General features: G+C 52.0%; 1 protein-coding gene across 12 annotated transcripts in view; it reads left to right on the forward strand.

Moving 5' to 3' along the window:
* DNM1 (dynamin 1) overlaps positions 1 to 14,990 on the forward strand; it is a 48,625-nt gene extending 33,635 nt beyond the window's left edge. For 4 of the 12 annotated variants that reach the window (XM_049896211.1, XM_049896214.1, XM_049896212.1 and 1 more), the window contains 6 exons: positions 3,461 to 3,570; positions 4,502 to 4,613; positions 5,478 to 5,648; positions 7,870 to 8,111; positions 8,479 to 8,694; positions 13,697 to 14,990. In XM_049896211.1, the coding sequence (XP_049752168.1) occupies positions 3,461 to 3,570; positions 4,502 to 4,613; positions 5,478 to 5,648; positions 7,870 to 8,111; positions 8,479 to 8,694; positions 13,697 to 13,769 (924 nt within the window). In that variant the 3' untranslated portion in view covers positions 13,770 to 14,990. Of the gene's footprint in view, positions 1 to 3,460; positions 3,571 to 4,501; positions 4,614 to 5,477; positions 5,649 to 7,869; positions 8,112 to 8,478; positions 8,695 to 12,706; positions 12,744 to 13,696 lie in introns of all 12 variants that reach the window. The other 8 variants (XM_049896218.1, XM_049896221.1, XM_049896216.1 and 5 more) reach the window with 6 other exon arrangements.
* Positions 14,991 to 17,840: the final 2,850 nt, after the last annotated feature.

Raw genomic sequence — 17,840 nt, forward strand, 5'->3', positions numbered from 1 at the left:
CATGGGAGATGCCCAGAGTGCCTCCAGGCTGAGGGGGATGGAGTGATGGTAGCCTGCAGAGCCACCACACAAAACCCCTCCCTGCCCATGAGAACACACAGAATCCCCCTGCCATCCCCTTCCCCTGTCGCTAGTCTCCTTTAAGAATGAGTCTATTTGGCTTCCACATCTGGATTCCAGAGGTGACCAGAGAGAAGGGGAGGGCTGGGGGGCTTGTGGTAATGAACTCCAGCTGGCCAAGGAGTGGGGGCAGGGACCCTCTTTTTCCTGAGAGGCTATTGGAGGATAGGGTGCTTTCAGTGGGAGAGTGGGGCTTGGGGTGAGGGCCTGTGACTTTGTCTCCAAGTCCCCTTCTTGGTCCCTATCTCCTCCAAGTCTGCCCCAGGAAGGCCCTCTCCTCCCCACTTTGGGCGGGGCCCTCCGTCGTCACTGGCGGGGGGTGCCAAGCCATCTGGACCTCATTACCCCAACCCTGGCCTCTCCCCTAGCGTGAGCACCGGGGCCCCTGGAAGGGATGGAGTCTGAGGTGGCGTGGGGCGCCGGTAGGGGGGTTGCTTCCTGCTCTGTTGCCCAGGCAGGCTCCCTAGACGCCCCCAGGACTGGGGGCTCCTGACTGCTGGCCCCACAACTCCTGGTGCTTTCAGTTAGGAGCTCCTAGCATAGGGGACAGGGTGACAGTGTGACCTGGGGTTAAGGGCCCAAACTGGATGCACTGTGGGGGCAGGGATCAAGTGTGTCTGAGAGGGGCCCCTGGCCTTGTACCTGGGTGTGTAGGTCTGTTTTGAGCTTTGTATGTACATTTGAGTTTTTTCAAGTGTGAAAAACTGCTTGGAGTGTGTGTGGGGGGTGGGAATGGAGTGTAGGTAGTGAGAGGTGGGAGGCGGGGTGTGTGTATGAGGGTGTGGGTGAGGTATGTGGGTGTTTCATGGGAGAGTATGTCGCGGTATAAGCAGCTGAGTGTGTTTGGAATACAAGGGTTTGTGTGTGTATTTGGGGAGCATGTATTTGGAGTTGGAATATGTGAGCTTGGTCTGACTCTCCAAGTGTGTGTGTCTGTGCTTGGTGTGTGTGTGTGTTTGGGGGTGGGCTTGAGGAAGAAGGATGTGACTGTGAAACATCTGGGATTTGAGAATATGTGTATGTGGTTGGGATGTCAGGATGGGAAGGACGAGTGGCCCATTGTGAGGGGTGTGTGTATCTGTGCGTGTGTGCATGCATGCATGTGTGCACTTGTGATGTGAGCGTCTGCTTGGAACATGAATGTGTGATTTAAAGTTTGAATGTGTGAACGTATGTGCCTGAGTTGTGGGGTGAGTGTTGAGGTGAGGGTGTGTGTGTGTGTTTGGGAGTGAGCAGAGTTTTGCACTAGGACAGCTGGGGGGTTGGAGGTGGTCTGGGCAATTGGCGTCCCCTCCTCCACCCAGTCACCAACCCCCTGGTCTTTGGTGACAAAGGGAGAGCCTCTGGGCAGACAGGCAGTTGCACATATCCCCAGCCCTCATTGACCCCCCATCTCTTCAGTCTTCCTCTGTCGCCTTCTCCCATCACCACCATCGTCCCCCACCCACCCTCTCCCACAGCTGGATGGCACCCCCAGCCCTCTGCGCCTCCTCCCAACCCTCCCTGTGCTACCCAAGCCCCCTGCCCTGGCTCCAGGCTCCGGATCTGGGATGGCGGGAGGGGATCCGTCCAGCTCTCCAGCGTCGGCGCCGAGGGTCTAACCCAGCCCAGCCTAACCAATGTGCAGACTACTGTACAATTTGGGAGTCCTGAACAGATAGTCTAAACACTGGGTAGACGGAGTGGAGGTGTCCTCTGGTCCATCCAGGCAGCAGTGTCTTTCCATCCGGTGGGAGCTTCAGCCCCATCCTCTGGAGATTCAAGCTTTCCCCACCCAGCCCCAGCTCCAGTGTCCCCTCAGCCCCAGCCCAGCCAGCCGTGGTCCCCTCTCTGCTCCCAACTCCCCTTCTGCCTCCTTTGACGTGGCAGGGGTGAGCGGGAGCTGTGGCTGGGGAGGAGGGGCCTGGGGAGGGGGCCGACCAGCAGGAAGGGAGGAATGGGGGGAGGAAGCCGCTCCTACCTAGTGTCCAACCCCAAAGCGCAGGGCGGGTGGCAGGGCCTTCCTCGAACGGTTCCAGATGTTCCCTGGCCGTGTGTGCAACTTCCTCCTCTCCTCCCCCAGCCGCCCTCTGGAGCTCCTGGCCACCCGCCTGGCATAAAGAAGGCTTTATGTGGCTGGATGGGCCAGGCGGGTGCAGGGGGCAGAGGAGAGTGGGTAGGATGACACTGGGACGGGGGAGCAGAGTCCTCCTAAGCCCAGTCCCCCTACCTGCGATTCTGGGTGGGCTCCTTCCCAAGTCCTCTGAGTCCCTGAGACCCACAAAGACCCCCATCCCACCCCGGGGTCCCAGCCTTGCCAGCCTGGCCTAGGTCCTATGGTGTTGGGTGGGCAAGCAGGGCACAGACAGCAGAAATCCTTCCCCTTCTCTAGACCCCCATCCTGGGGTCCCTCCTCCCCAGGCCCTGAACCCCCTCCTCTTAGACATATGTCAGCTTATACCAGGTATACACACATGTGCACATAGTCCTAGCACCCTACACACCTATGCACAGATTCATATACCTCTCCCCCGATGCCTTCGAACCAAACATATACAGCCCCTTACACAAACTGTCTGCATATAAATATGTGTACTCACAGAACATGTCATACAGGCATGCTCGTGCCAACACTTACACTCTCACCATCATTACACATATCTGCAACATACATTGATTATAGGCATACATCTGCATTGATCAACAAATGTGCTCACACTGACACATGGCCATGTTGGGCACCTCCCCAGACATAAACATGCATACACACACATTCATGCAATACAGACACACCGGTGCACACAAACAATGGTAACAGGATATATACTGAGGCTTGCGTGCATTTGGACAAACACACAACCATACACATGTCGTACACATAGACACACCATCTCCAGGCTTGAGTTGTGTTCCTGATTGCTAACACATGGGTGGCTGGAGGGAGTGGGCTGAGCCAGCCCTTTGAAGACTCTGGGGTTGGTGGCCCCCCTTCCCTGTCTTTGAGGCAGGAAATGAAGTCAGAGGCTTATCCAAAGCAGGCCCTGTGGCCTAGCAGCCAGGCGGGGTCCCTGCCTGAAGCAGGCCTGGCTAACATCCAGGACTTGCTTGAGGGGGATGTGGGGGCCAGCCTCAGCCTTACCATTCTGGGCTCCAGAGCTTGGGCCCATCTGCAGAGGTGGTGGGAATGGCTCGGACTTTGAGGCCTTCATCAACCAGCGGTTGTAGAATGTGAGCGGCTGGTGCTCAGAAGCCTGGGCCAGGCTGGGGGTCCACATGCATATACCAGCATGGAGCACCCTTAGGGAGTGAGCATGGCAGGAATAGTGCCATCCTCACTCATTGCTCCTGCCCCACCCCACAGGAGAAAGAGAAGAAATACATGCTGTCTGTGGACAACCTGAAGCTGCGGGATGTGGAGAAGGGCTTCATGTCCAGCAAGCATATCTTTGCCCTCTTTAACACGGAGCAGAGGTGCCTACCTGTCCCTGGCCTGGGGCTGTGGGAGCCCCAGACCCTGCAAGCCCCAAACTACATAGCAAGTCATTCATCTGACAAATATTTGTTGAGCTCCTACTCTGTGCTAGACATCATGTCAAGTCGTCCCTTCCTCCCTTGCTTTCTTCTACAGTCTTTTGTTTAGTACCTGCTCTGCGTGAGACACTCTGCCAGGCCCTGGGGACAAAGTAGAGACCAGGAGCCCCTGGTCACTAACTCCTGTTGCTCAGTGTCCACTGGGATCAGTAGCAATTCCAGGCCTCTCACCTCCCAATCCAGGGCCGACTCTAATGAGTCCTCTCCCAATCAGTGATGAGGATTCAATGAAGCTGCCCATCAGGAGAGTCCGCAGAGAGCCAGGAAGGGAGCCAGTTGGGATCCAAGACCTAAGCCAGGGGGTTGCATTGTCTTGCGGATGCTCCTTTTATTGAGGGCTCAGTCCCTCTCTAAGTATTTTACTGCTCATTTCCCTAAATCCTCACAATGACCCTAACCAAACCAAATCCACTGCTGCTGAGTCGATTCTGACTCATAACATCCCCATAGGGTTTCCAAGGCTGTAAATCACTACAGAAGTAGACTGCCATCTTTCTCCTGAGGAGCTGCTGGTGGTTTCGAACAGCCAACCTTTTGGTTAGCCGTTGATCGCTTTAACCACTGCGGCACCAGGGCTCCTTCACAATGACCCTAGGAGGCAGGAATTAGTACAATTACCCCTTTTTCTAGATGAGGAAAACTGAGACTTGGAAAGAGAAAGAGACTTTCTCAGGGTCACATAGCTGGGAAATGAGAAAGCCAGAACTGGACCCAAGGCCTGATGATGACCCTACCACCCATGCAAGCCCTTAACCACCAAGAAGGGTGGGCTTCACCTTGGTCTCCCCTCACCATCTGTCCTATCTTGCAGGAACGTTTACAAGGATTATCGGCAGCTGGAACTGGCCTGTGAGACTCAGGAGGAGGTGGACAGCTGGAAGGCCTCCTTCCTTAGGGCTGGCGTGTACCCTGAGCGTGTTGGGGTGAGTGGCAGGGCAGGGAGAGGAGGGACAGGCTACTCATATGAGAGGTCCGTGGGGCACTATCCTCAGTGATGCCAAGTCATGCCATGTTTCTGAGCCTTCACTGGGCTCAGCAATATCGGGGATCCCCATGCCTACCTGCCCTGGAGTGAGATACTCCGATGGCAGTTTTATGTGCCCCCTTCTCTGCCACATAAGCCATTTCTTGTGTCGCCTTCATATGGCGGTGGTTTCTTTGGATGGCCTTCTCCTTTCATAGCAGTATCTTTGTCCCCTCTTTCAGTGTGGCAATGGCTAGAATTGCCTTAGAGCTGGGGTTCACTCAACCTCTCCCCTTTTCCTTTGTGTGTGTCTGTCTGCTTCGGCTGTGCTCCCTGGTGGCGGTGGTGGTGGTGGCGATGCTGGTGTGGCGGCCTTTGTGACCTCGGCATGGGTCTCCAGGACAAGGAGAAAGTGAGTGTGCCCCTCCCTTGCCCTCTGCCAGGCCTCTCCTAGCCTGGCACCAGTGCTAGCCAGGTCTTCAGAATCAGAAAGAAACCTGGGAAACCCTGGAGGTGTTCTTTTCTAATTTATGGATTGGGAAACGGAAGCAAATTCTAGGCACTAGAGTCAGAGCAGAAATAAGGCTGAAGAAAGGAGTCTGGGGTCCTGAGAGGCACTGGGGTGGCCAGAGCACGGAGCCCCTGAGCATGTGCAGAGCTGGGTGTCTGTATGTTTTGGCCAGGTGCTTCTTCTCTCTGTGCCTCAGTGTTCCAGGCACCTGAGGAGGGGCTGTGACCCTGGACTGGGGGCTGGAGCATGGCAGGGGCCCTGTGAGACTGGATGAACTTGGCCACCCTGATGCCCTTCTGTTCCCTATGGCAGGCCAGTGAGACCGAGGAGAACGGCTCAGACAACTTCATGCACTCCATGGACCCACAGCTGGAGCGGCAGGTGGAGACCATCCGGAATCTGGTGGACTCGTACATGGCCATTGTCAATAAGACCGTGCGGGACCTCATGCCTAAGACCATCATGCACCTCATGATCAACAACGTACGTGGCCTGCTGCGTAGGGGATGGGGTGCTTTTGTAGGACCGAGGCAGACAGCCCGTTTAGACTGAGGCAGGCACTGGCGGCCAGTCCTGGGGGCCAGGTCTAGGAAGGAGGCATGGTCCAGTCCAAGGCTGCCCAATATAAATATAATGTGAGCTTCGTATATAATTTTACATTTTCTAGCAGCCATGTCAAAAGAAGTAAAAAGAAACAAAATTAATTTTGATAGTATATTTCATTTAACTCAATACATATAAAATATTATTTCAACATGAAATCAATATAAAAATTATTAGTGAGATCTTCCACATTCTTTTTTTCATACTAAGTTTTCCAAATCAGATTCGGTCACTAAATTTTCCTTGTAAATACTTGATCTGTATTTAGATTTCATGAAATTTACAGTTGAAAAAGTAGATTCGCATACCTAAGGTGTTCCAAACATACTTAAAAAGTTTTCCAATAACTGAATTGAGTATCAGCTGTTAAATTTATACTAAAATTAAAATTTAATTAACCAAAATAAAAAAATTCAGTTCCTCAGTCACACTAAACACACTTCAAATGCTCAGCATAGTCACAGGTGGCTACCATATTGGACAGTGCAGGTCTAGACCTCTGGGGACAGAACTGTTGAGGGAGGCAAGGGCCAGCACTCTGGGGCCAGGTCTGGTGGGGAAAGTGTGGTCCAGACCACTGGGCCACAGTCATGGGGATCATGGTCCAGACCACTGAGGCGAGGTCTGGTGGGGGAGGGCATGGTCCACCCCTCCAGGGCCAGTGAGGTAGGAGAAGCATAGGCTAGCTCTGCAAGGCCAGCTCTGGGAGAAGACATGGTTCTTATGGAGACAGCACATGCTGGCCTCTCTACCCACAGTTCCTGAGAAGGGAGCCCCTGCTGTATACAGCCTCACACATATCTTCACCCTGACTGCCTCCAAGGCTCCCTCTTGGCCCAGCATGCCTACATTATATACATCTGTACTCTCAAGGCCCCCATCCCTTGTGTCCCCTTGGGAGTCATTAGTGGTACTTCCAGTGGGCCATCCATGCTGGATACACAAGTGAAGGATAGGGTCACTAAGATGAAAGCAGTGGTCAGCTCCTGGCCCAGCGAGGGATTCTGCCACAAAACAGTCTGGGGACAATCCCTTTCTCCTTCTGTCCCAAATTCCTAGTTCTCTTCAGGTGGTTCCCAGATTCCAGGAGTCCCCTGGCCTCAACTCACAGCACAGACATTTCTGTGTATTACACCCAATAGCAGCATTCTCAGACTTCACTGTGCATTTAGCCTAGGGAGCTGGCTAATGTATTGATTTCTGGGCATCGCCCCAAGAAGTTCTGATTCAGTAGGTCTTGGGAGGGTCCGAGAACCTGTATCTTTTGAGAACTCCCAGACCAGTCTTTGAAATACACACCCCACGGCACCACCACAACCTGTAGTTTAGTGAAAAAGCATGGACCCAGGAGAATGAGTACCAGATTTGAATCTTAATTTTGCTAGGAATTCCTTGTGTGACTTTGAGCAAATGAACTACCCTCTCTAGGCCTCTATTTCCTAATATGTAAAATATAGATAATAATAGCACCAACCTCACAAGGTTGAGGATCAAATGCATATAAAGTGCATAGCAACACACTATCTGGCACATAGTAGGTGCTCAACATGCATTTGAATAATGAACAGAAGAGACACAGGCCTATGGAATAAAAAACAACTCAGCATCTGTCCATGAATGTCTCAGAGCCTCAGCAGGGTAAACTGGAGAACCCAATCCAGGCACATATTTAAACTTGTTGCTGTCACTTCTCAAGGGTTCAGAAAATATTAAGCTCTCATCGTTCTTATTTTGGTCCAGTGGAGAGTGCAACTCCTTGGAAAGAGTGTAACTATCCCATTTTACAGATGAGCAAACCGAGGCTCAAAGAACTGAGTAGGTAGGTGTCCTGGTGGCATGATAGATCCTGAGTCTCCTCCCAGATCTGTACCTTGGACAGGTCACTTTTCCTCTCTGGTCCTCTGTATCTGCATCTGAGAAAAGGGCAAGGGGGAGGGGGGAGGCATTCCAAGTTTAGGAGGTAATGAAGGAAGCTACCTATGAAACACCAAAAAGCCAGCCTCTCGGGCCAGCGCACAGTCCTTGCAAGGTCCGGCGGCGCATGCTGGGTGGCTCAGGTGTTCAGGGGTCTCAGTCCCCTCTCCTCCTCACTCGCCGGCAGACCAAGGAGTTTATCTTCTCGGAGCTACTGGCCAACCTTTACTCGTGCGGGGACCAGAACACGCTGATGGAGGAGTCAGCCGAGCAGGCGCAGCGCCGCGACGAGATGCTGCGCATGTACCACGCGCTGAAGGAGGCGCTGAGCATCATCGGCGACATCAACACGACTACTGTCAGCACTCCCATGCCCCCGCCTGTGGACGACTCCTGGCTGCAGGTGCAGAGCGTACCGACCGGACGCAGGTACCAGGGCCGGCCCCCACGGCCCCAAAGCCCCCAGCCCGGGGCCCGCGGGAGGAGGGCCGGGACCGGGCAGTGGCGCGCCCGCGTCACCGGGGCGGCTCCCACCTGGAGCGAGGGGCGGAGCTTAGAGAGGGCGGGGCTTGACGCGGGGCGGGGCTTGCCGTGGAGCGCTGGCTGCGAGGCGGGGCGAGGCTGGGGCATTGGCACCGCCTGGGGCGGGCCTTAAACTCCAGAGAAAACAGTGGGCGAAGTGGGCGGAGCTTGCGTGCATGGGCGGGGCCAGCACTGGGCTAGGGTGGGGCCTCAGGTTGGGGCGGAACTACTCATCTTTCTCCTCTCCCTGTACCCTACTCGCTGTCGCCTGCAGATCGCCCACATCCAGCCCCACGCCGCAGCGCCGAGCCCCCGCCGTGCCCCCAGCCCGGCCAGGGTCCCGGGGCCCTGCTCCTGGGCCTCCGCCTGCTGGGTCCGCCCTGGGGGGGGCTCCCCCCGTGCCCTCCAGGCCGGGGGCTTCCCCTGACCCCTTCGGTCCTCCCCCCCAGGTGCCCTCGCGCCCCAACCGCGCCCCGCCCGGGGTCCCCAGGTGAGTAGGGGCGGAGTGCCGCGGGAGAGGCCGTGAAGCTAGACTTAGCTGGGAGGGTGCGGGGCAATGGAGAGGGGGGAGCCCACCTGGAGGCTGGAGCCGGATCCTAGGGCATCAGCTTTGGCCACCAGAGCTGGCCTTCTCCATCCAAGACACTTGGACCATGGGTGCCAGAGCCACAGGGTGTGGGGCCCAGGGCTGAGGAAGCCTGGCCTGGCCTCCAGAGAGCGCTGAGTCCCAGAGGTGGTCTTTCCTGGGGAGGGGGCCGTGGGACTCGTCCCACCTGCCCCCTTCTTTCCAGCACTTGCATGGCGCTTCCCTTCTTTTTCACTTTTTGCAGCCTTCCCCACATCGTATTCCTCTTTTTCCCTTCTCGCTCTCCTCTGTTCTCCATTCTATCCTTGATACTCCTTTCCCAGCCCCTGGTGAGCATACCCCAGGTCTGAAACCAGATCCTCTCTGGATGTGTGGATTCCCTTCAGTTACACTCAGGGCTGCCCTGATGCCACTGCCTCCCACTCCTAACTCTATTGACTGCCCTAAGGGGGTGTTGGACCTTTGGCCCACAGGAACACAGGCCAGGCTGTGGCTGTATGACCAGCACGGTGTGTGATGTGTGAGTGGGCGTGCACACTGGCGTGTGAGTGTAAGAGCGGCACCCAGCTAAGGTACAGCTGCAGAGCCCACCCACCAAAGTGCTCTAGGAATAGAGACACACCTACCTCACTGGCACATGGGGGAAGGCTGTCAACATCCTGCCCTCCTTGGAGTGTGACCCCCTGCCGCTACTAGAATCTGGTGCACACAACTATCACCACTACTCCTCGAAGTTAATAGGTGACTGTGTACACCACACACTTGGTGACCCAAAATCAGAACACCTAAGCTGATTCTATTCAGAATAGTGAATGGACTCTTAGGCTTATATATCTGGTAACAGCTCAAACCAGCTGGTAATAGGACATAAGTGATTCAAAGCCTACAACAATCAAGACAGTGCAATCTAGTAGTCCATCTGGGTATACTGAAACAAAACAAAACAAGAAGGTAAGACTCAGTGAGGAAATACAAAAAATCATTACAATATCTTATAGATGGCTTGGAGACAGCAGTCGATATCAAATCACGTAAAGAAGCAGACCATGATTGCTTCTACAAATCCCCAAATTAAAGAGTCAGAATCTTTCCCAAATGAAGATACAATCCTGGAATTGCCAGATGCAGAATATAAAAAACTAATATACAGAATGCTTGAAGACATCAGGGATGACCTCAGAAATGAAATAAGGCAATCCACAGGAAAAGCCAAGGAACACACTGATAAAGCAGTTGAAGAAATCAAAAAGATTATTCAAGAACATAGTGGAAAAATTAATAAGCTGCAAGAATCCATAGAGAGACAGCATTCAGAAATCCAAAAGATTAACAGTAAAATTACAGAATTAGACAACTCAATAGGAAGACGGAGGAGCAGAATCGAGCAATTGGAATGCAGAGTGGGGGAGTTGGAGGATAAGGCAATTGACACCAATATAGTTGAAGGAAAATAAGATAAAAGAAAAAAATGAAGAAACCCTAAGAATCATGTGGGACTCTATCAAGAAGAATAACTTGCATGGGATTGGAGTTCCAGAACAAGGAGGGTTAACAGAAAATACAGAGAGAATAGTTGAAGATCTGTTGGCAGAAAACTTCCCTGGCATCATGAAAGACGAAAGGATATCTATCCAAGATGCTCATTGAACCCCATACGAGATTGATCCAAAAAGAAAATCACCAAGACATATTATCATCAAACATACCAAAACCAAAGATAAAGAGAAAATTTTAAAAGCAGCCAGGGATAAACGAAAAGTCACGTACAAAGGAGAATCAACAAGAATAAGTTCAGACTACTCAGCAGAAACCATGCAGGCAAGAAGGCAATGGGATGACATATATAGAGCACTGAAGGAGAAAAACTGCCAGCCAAGAATCATATATCCAGCAAAACTCTCTCTCAAATATGAAGGTGAAATTAAAACATTTACAGATAAACACAAGCTTAGAGAATTTGCAAAAACCAAACCAAAGCTACAAGAATTACTAAAGGAAATTCTGGTCAGAAAATCAATAATATCAGATACCAACACAATACAAGGTCACAGAACAGAACATCCTGATATCAACTCAAATAGGGAAATCACAAAAACAAAATAAGATTAATTTAAAAAAGAAAAAAATGCTCAAAATGGAATCATTGAAGTCATAATGTAAAAGATTACAATCAAAAAAGAGGGACTACAGGAGACATAGACCTTCCATATGGAGAGGAAAACAAGGTGATATAGGGCGATACAAGTTAGGTTTTTACTTAGAAAATTGGGGGTAAATATTAAGGTAGTACCAAGAGGTCTAACAATTCCATACTTCAAAATAAAAACCAAGAAAAACATAACGACTTGGCAAAAATAAATTCAACTACTATGAAAATGAGGAACACACAATTTACAAAGAGTGGCACCCAGGCATGGAGTAGGACAGGGATCACCTGGGGAAGAGGTCTGGGAGGCATGAGGTAGTCTGATGGCTTTTTTTCCCTTCTCCTGCCTCTGGCCCTACCTGGCCTAGACCAACTGGTGGAAGTATGAGCAGGAGTGGGTGAAGGCTGTCCCATTCCCAGAGATTTCCAAGGAAAATGATTCTACTTCACTCCTTGGTCTTGCCTTCTTGATCTTTGAAGGAAGTTCCCTCTAACATCTCAGTCTGCCCTGTTTCCACTGGCCATGTTCTCTGAAGAACACATCAGATGAATAGCATCCATTTATGTTTCCAGATGGCTGGAGTGTAGGGCCATGGGACCAGCCTCCACAGACTCAAAATAAAGCAGGAATGGGATTTGCTTTGTGCTGATCTGATGACAGAAGCAGATGGGTTAAAGGCTGACAGTATGGTATTGGGGCAAGAGCACTGGACTGGGAGTCCAAAGATGCTGGTTCACCTTAGGACTCTTTAGGCAAGCCACTTTCCCTTCCAGGGCCTCAGTTTCCTTCCTACCAATGATAATTAATTTTCTGCCTTTCTCCCAGGGTTGGTGTGGGAATCACGGGAGACAATGGCTATAGGGATGCTGCATGAATTGCAAATCTAGCTGTAGGAACACTTTGCAAACTGCAAATGTGAGTTCAAATTCTTCAGGGTATTTACACAGTTCTATACTGAGGTGTGGTATAGTAAATTGTAAGACATGGTACCTGCTCTAATTCCAATCTTTCTAATACATGGGAAACATTTGGCCCTGCCTCAGAGAAGAAAGCGGTCTGAAGTGCTCCTTAAAGGAAGCTTGACTTCAGTGAGGTGTGCAGGATGACTGCGATAAGGGTCAGGTGGTGGGGGGTTGGGAGGGCATTTGGGCAGGGAGCAGCAATGTGGGTGAAGGTTCGGAGTGGGATGCATTGAGGAGGGCCGCTGGCCGGAACAGAGGGCACAGATAGAGTGAGAGGAATATGAAGAGATTGCCTGGGTAAAGTGGGGCAGGTGGGAGTCCCTAGAGAAGTTTTGACTTGTTGGGACTCAATGTTGTGGGCAGTAGGACCCCATGGAAGGCTCTTGGGCTGAGAAATGACAGCTGGACCCCAAGGAAGCAAGCCCTGCCCCTTCTGGAGCAGTGTGGATGGCTCCCTGAGCACGCCAGGCACAAGTTTACAGGGAGCTGGTGCAAATGCCTTCTGTGTGTGGACGAGCTTCTGTGTTGTGACTCAGCCCATGTGCGTGCTTCCGTGTACCAAACGACTGCATGCCCCAGATCCGTGCTGCACGCGCCAGCCAGTGAGGGTGCTGGGCAATGGGGGGAGAAGGGGGCAGGGTGTATGCGTGTTGTTTGTGGGCATGTGTGTTAGCGTGAGCATGCAGGGCCACGGGGCCTCACAGCATGTGTGTGTGCACGCCCAGGCGTGTGCGTGTGTGTCCCCGCCCCCAGGCCTGCCCCATCTGTGCGTGTGAACTGCCATGTTGATTTCGTGCTGTCTTTCAGAATCACTATCAGTGACCCCTGAGGAGCGTCAGCCATGGTAGGTACATGCCTCTCCACCTGCTGCATGAACGGTGTGTCTGCCCCCTGCTGCACCAGCTCCATACTGGGTGGGCACACCTGGGACCTCAGAGCCAGGCCCCCCTCCCTCTCCATTCTGCAACTCCAGACTCACTCTTTCCTCTTTCTGTCCTCGCCACCAGCTGGCTCTGTCACCTCCCTCCCCAGTGAGCCTCGGGACTCAGTACCACTGCCCAAAACCTCCATGGCTGAGCCTAGGAGGTTCTGGGCACAGGCTCCATGCCAAGCTGGCAGACATGGTTGCTCTCTGGAGCCATTAGAGAAGGCAGAGAGCTCATGGTTTATGGTTCAGGCACTAGGAGCTTGGAGGGGGTTACATGTGGGGTTGGCTCTGAGGCAGCCAGAGGCTTTGAACTTCATCCCAGGGGAACCCACGCTCATCCCCTAATCTGAACCATGCTGCTGGGGCAGGGCATCCAGCTCCCAGCCTGGGAGGTCTGGGAACCAAAGCTACCATAGGGCAGGGGTGGTCAGGGTCCTACCTCCTATCATGCCAGCAGTTGAGCAGTAATCTGGGGTGAAGACTCTGATTATTTTATGATTTCTGAAAGTCTAAGGGTCCTATACACACAGCCTATAACACACCTCCTCACAGATGAGGCAGTGACAGACAGCCCCCTTCCTCTACCTCCTCGGTATTGTCAGACCTGCTCATGTGTGACTGGTGGCAGCATCCTCAGCCCCAGTTCAAGCACCAAAGCCAGCCAACAGGCTCATGGACTTTGGCATGTTGCTCCTAGGGGTGACTTATACTTTTCCACCAAGGGGACGACAGTGTCTGCTGACGTGGGCCTTGACCAGGACAAGTCAGCTTCTCTGAGTTCTGCCCAAGCTGGGCCACAGAATTCACCCAGCTAACCTGCCTGTCACTCTACCCCTGCCACTGACTCTTGCTCTTCTGCTTTTCCCCAGCAGGAAGGGCCCAGCCTCACCTACGCGACCTGCAGTCCCCCGGCCAGCTGAGGCTCCCCTCTTAGACTTATAAGTCTGTGGCCACTGGCATCCAGCTGCCTGTCCTCCCTGCCTCCCCCAGGGTCCCCTCAGAGTACCCCTGGGCTTTCTGATCACCCAGAGGGGCCTCCAGTGCTCCCTCTAGCCATCCCTTTTAGCTCCACCCTCCTGGTTCAGTGTTTTCTTGTCTTTCGTATCAGGCCTGGTGGCTGTTACATGGGGCTCCTGGCCCCATAATCCCTGAGGCTAGGGGTGGCCCTAGGCCAGTGGATTGGAAGACATAATGGACAGAGAAGAGGGAAAAAGCAGGGAAGCCAGAGGCGGCAGAGCACGTGTTCTCTAAGTGTGGGTGCACTGCGTGGGTGGTGTGTGAGACCAGTGTGTGCGGTAGGAGGGTGGCCACCCCAGACTCCCTCTGAAGTTCTGGCCCCTGCCCAGCTCCAGCTCCTTCCCTTCCATCTTCCCTTTTTTGTCTTTTTTCTAGAAACCTTGTCTCACACCCACTTTTGTCTTCTTCCCCATACTATACCATTCCCATACTGCCGTGGCTTGGCTGCTCTTGCCTTACCAGCTCTCTCCCTCCTTTTCTCTCTCCCATTTTCTCTCTTTGCTTTCTCTCCAACTGCCAGCCGATCGGGTCAGGCAAGTCCATCCCGTCCTGAGAGCCCCAGGCCCCCCTTCGACCTCTAACCAGACTCCTCCTATGCCTCGGAGACTTCCCTTTCCAAGCCTGCCCGGATGGCTGTTCTGTGACTTAGCAGTGGGTCCCCCAACCCCAAAGCCTCCCCTTTTATCCGTGACTTAGTCTGTTGTAGTGGTGAGCTGACACATCCAGGCGTGACATTGGTGAAAACTTGTGCCCCTCTGTGGTATTGCTCCTGCCCTGTTCTATAAATATCTATAAATATTCATATATGTATACATATATATATATCTATATGGCAGACACAGTCCTGCCCCTAGTGTTGGGATTCAATCACTGTGCTGTCCTTGTGGAGTCTTGTGGCTCAACTACCAGGGAACGCTGTCGCCTTGACATCCCCCCTCCAAAGTGTTCTCCCTCCAGTGAGCCACCCTGTCATGCTCAGCCTGTGGATAGTCAGCCCCTCTCTGCCATCCCTCCCATCCCTCACCCCCTCGAAGCATGGGGGTGCTGTACTGGCAGCTGTGTGGTTCTCTGGTCGCTACCAGTCTTGATGTCTCTTGGCTGAGAATAAAACCCATTTCTGGACGATGGAAAACAATGTGTCCACTGCTGGCTTGTGCTCTCCATGGAACTCAGCGGGGAGGTGACAGTTTAAACATTGGGGTGGAGGAGTCGGGGGGAGCCTGGCACTGCTAGGATGCCATAAGGAGTGGCAAGAAAAGGCCACATCATTTCCAAGACCTATTTGAAAAGCACCTGGAGTTGAGCCTGTGCTTATCCTGTGAACTGTGCTCTGCCCACTAGGAGCAGGAACTCGGCCTGGAGGGAGGATGTGTGGCTCTGGGCTGCCACTCTGGTGGGACAGGAGGAATAGGCTACCAGGTGCAGACAGGTGAGATAAGCCCCATGGTGGGATGGAAAAAGCCTGGCACTGTTTTCCCTCACAAGGATTAGAGAACCTCCATCTGTAAATGTGGGGCTGTTGAACATTATTAAGGCAGAGCTGTCCACTATAACCCCCATGGCAGTTCCCCATGGAATCCCCCAGTCTTCACCAAGTAGTGTCCAGGTGACAAGCTGGAAGATCTCCAACAGCCCCACTGGACGTGCTCAGACACACTGGGACTCCACAGTCCAAATGACTGCCCTCTGCTGGCAGGACTGGCTCCTCAGCTCTGTCCTCCACACAGATCCCAGGACCCAGTGAGGGGCGGCGTCAGGAACACTCAAGGCCAAGCAGTGTTGGCTAAAACCATTTATTCCGAAATAAAAAGCAAAATAAATTAGGAGTTGAATCACCAGGGCACCAGAACCCCATCCCCACCTCCTTCCTCTGTGCTATACTATCAATAAATAAGTTTTCCCATCCCCTAATTATTAGAACCTCACTCCCATTCGTCAGCTCCATCCTCTCCTATGATACAGGGGGCCTGTATCCTCTGGAATATACAAAATGTTACACAGATACAGTATATACACTGGGGTAGGGAAGCCCTTCCTGCTACCAGACTATGCCCTTCCCTGGCCTGCAGTGAGTCCCAGGGCCTGTAAGAGTGTCACCCCCTACTGGCTGGTGAGAAGGTATGCGCTGGTGCCACAAACTGCCTCTGAATAAATAGAAGGTGCCTGAACCCAAGCAGAGGATGTCTGAGCCTCCCCATAACAGAGGATATTTCAGCCCCTTCTGAAAAGGGGATATTTGAGCCCCCTTGAATAGAGGATGTCTGAGCCCCACCCCATAAAGAGAGGGGGCCTGAGCCCTCCTCCTTGAATAGAGGGTGTTGAAGCCCCCACTGGAGGGTACAGTGCCCCCCTTGAATAGAGGGTTCAGAGCCCCCCTTATAGAGAATGCATGACCCCCCACCTTGAATAGAGGATGCATGAGCCCCCTCCACTTGAATAAAGCATCCCTGAGCGTCCCCCCCTAAACAGACATGGCTGAGTCCCCCACCTTGAATACAGAGTACCTGGGCCCCCCCTTGCAAAGAGGATGCTGGAGCATCCCTCCTTAAAGGAGATGCCTGCCCCCCTTTAAGAGAGGATTCCTGAGTCCCCATTTAATTTCGATGCTTTCCCCCATCCTTATACGGATTTCTTGAGAGTCCCCCTTTATTCAAGGAAGGAGGAAGGCATAGAAATTAAGGGGGACTCGCAGGAATCCTCTATTCAAAGGGGGAAGGCATCAGAATTGAGGATTCATGCGAGTCCCCCTTAATTTTGATGCTTTCTCCCTTCCTTGAATAGAGTTCATGAGAATCCCCCCTTATTCAAGGAAGAGGGAAGGCATCGAGAAATTAAGGGGCTCGCATGAATCCTCTACTCAAGGAAGGAGGAAGGCACTTAAAGAGGACTCCCACGAATCCTCTATTCAAGGAAGGGGAAAGGTAACGAAATTGAGGATTCATGTAAGTTCCCCTTTATTTCGATGCTTTCCCCCTTCCTTGAGTAGAGTTCATGAGAGTCCCCCTCTAATTTTGATGCCTTCCTCCCTCCTTTAACAGGTTTCTGAAGATTTCCCTTTTAAAACAAATGCCACCCCCACCCCTGCCCTTGACTAGATGGCGCAGAATCCACCTTTACTATGCCTGCCATTGATGGTACAGAAGTCTTTCTGCTAGAAGTCTGCCACCTGAAGCAGATTTCCAAGTTCCCCATTTGAATGAGTGGCAATAAGTCTGCTAGGATAGAAGTGTGCCACCTTAAACAGATTTCTAAATCCTGTAATGAGTCTTTCTGCTAGAACAGAAGTTCCCTACCTTACACAGAAGTCTTTCTGCTAGAATTGAAGTCTCCCACCTAAGTATATTTCCAAGTTCCCCATTTGGATAGATGGTACTTTTAGTTCTCTCTGCTAGCAGTCAGCCACCTTACAGAGATTTCCAAGGTCCCTGTTGGAATGGATGGTAGTAAGTCTTTCTGCTAGAATTGAAGTCTCCCACTGTAAAAATATTTCCAAGTTCCCCATTTGGATAGACGGTACTTTAGTTAACTCTACTCAAAGTCAGCCACCTTAAAGAGATTTCCAAGTTCCCTATTAGAATGGATGGTACTAAGTCTTTCTGCTAGAATTGAAGTCTCCCACTGTAAATATATTTCCAAGTTCCCTATTTGCATAGATGGTATTTTAGTTTTCTCTGCTAGAAGAGAGCCACCTTAAAGAGATTTCCAAGTTCCCTGTTGGAATGGATGGTAAAAAGTCTTTCTGCTAGAATTGAAGTCTCCCACCTAAGTATATTTCCAAGTTCCCCATTTGGGTAGATGGTACTTCAGATTTCTCTGCTAGAAGTCAGCCACCTTAAAGAGATTTCCAAGTTCCCTGTTGGAATGGATCTTAGTAAGTTTTTCTGCTAGAATCGAAGTCTCCCACCTAAGTATATTTCCAAGTTCCCCGTTTGGATAGATGGTACTTTAGTTTTCTCTGCTACAAGTCAGCCACCTTAAAGAGATTTCCAAGTTCCC

This window comes from Elephas maximus, chromosome 9 (assembly GCF_024166365.1).
Source record: "Elephas maximus indicus isolate mEleMax1 chromosome 9, mEleMax1 primary haplotype, whole genome shotgun sequence".
Taxonomy (NCBI): Eukaryota; Metazoa; Chordata; class Mammalia; order Proboscidea; family Elephantidae; genus Elephas; species Elephas maximus.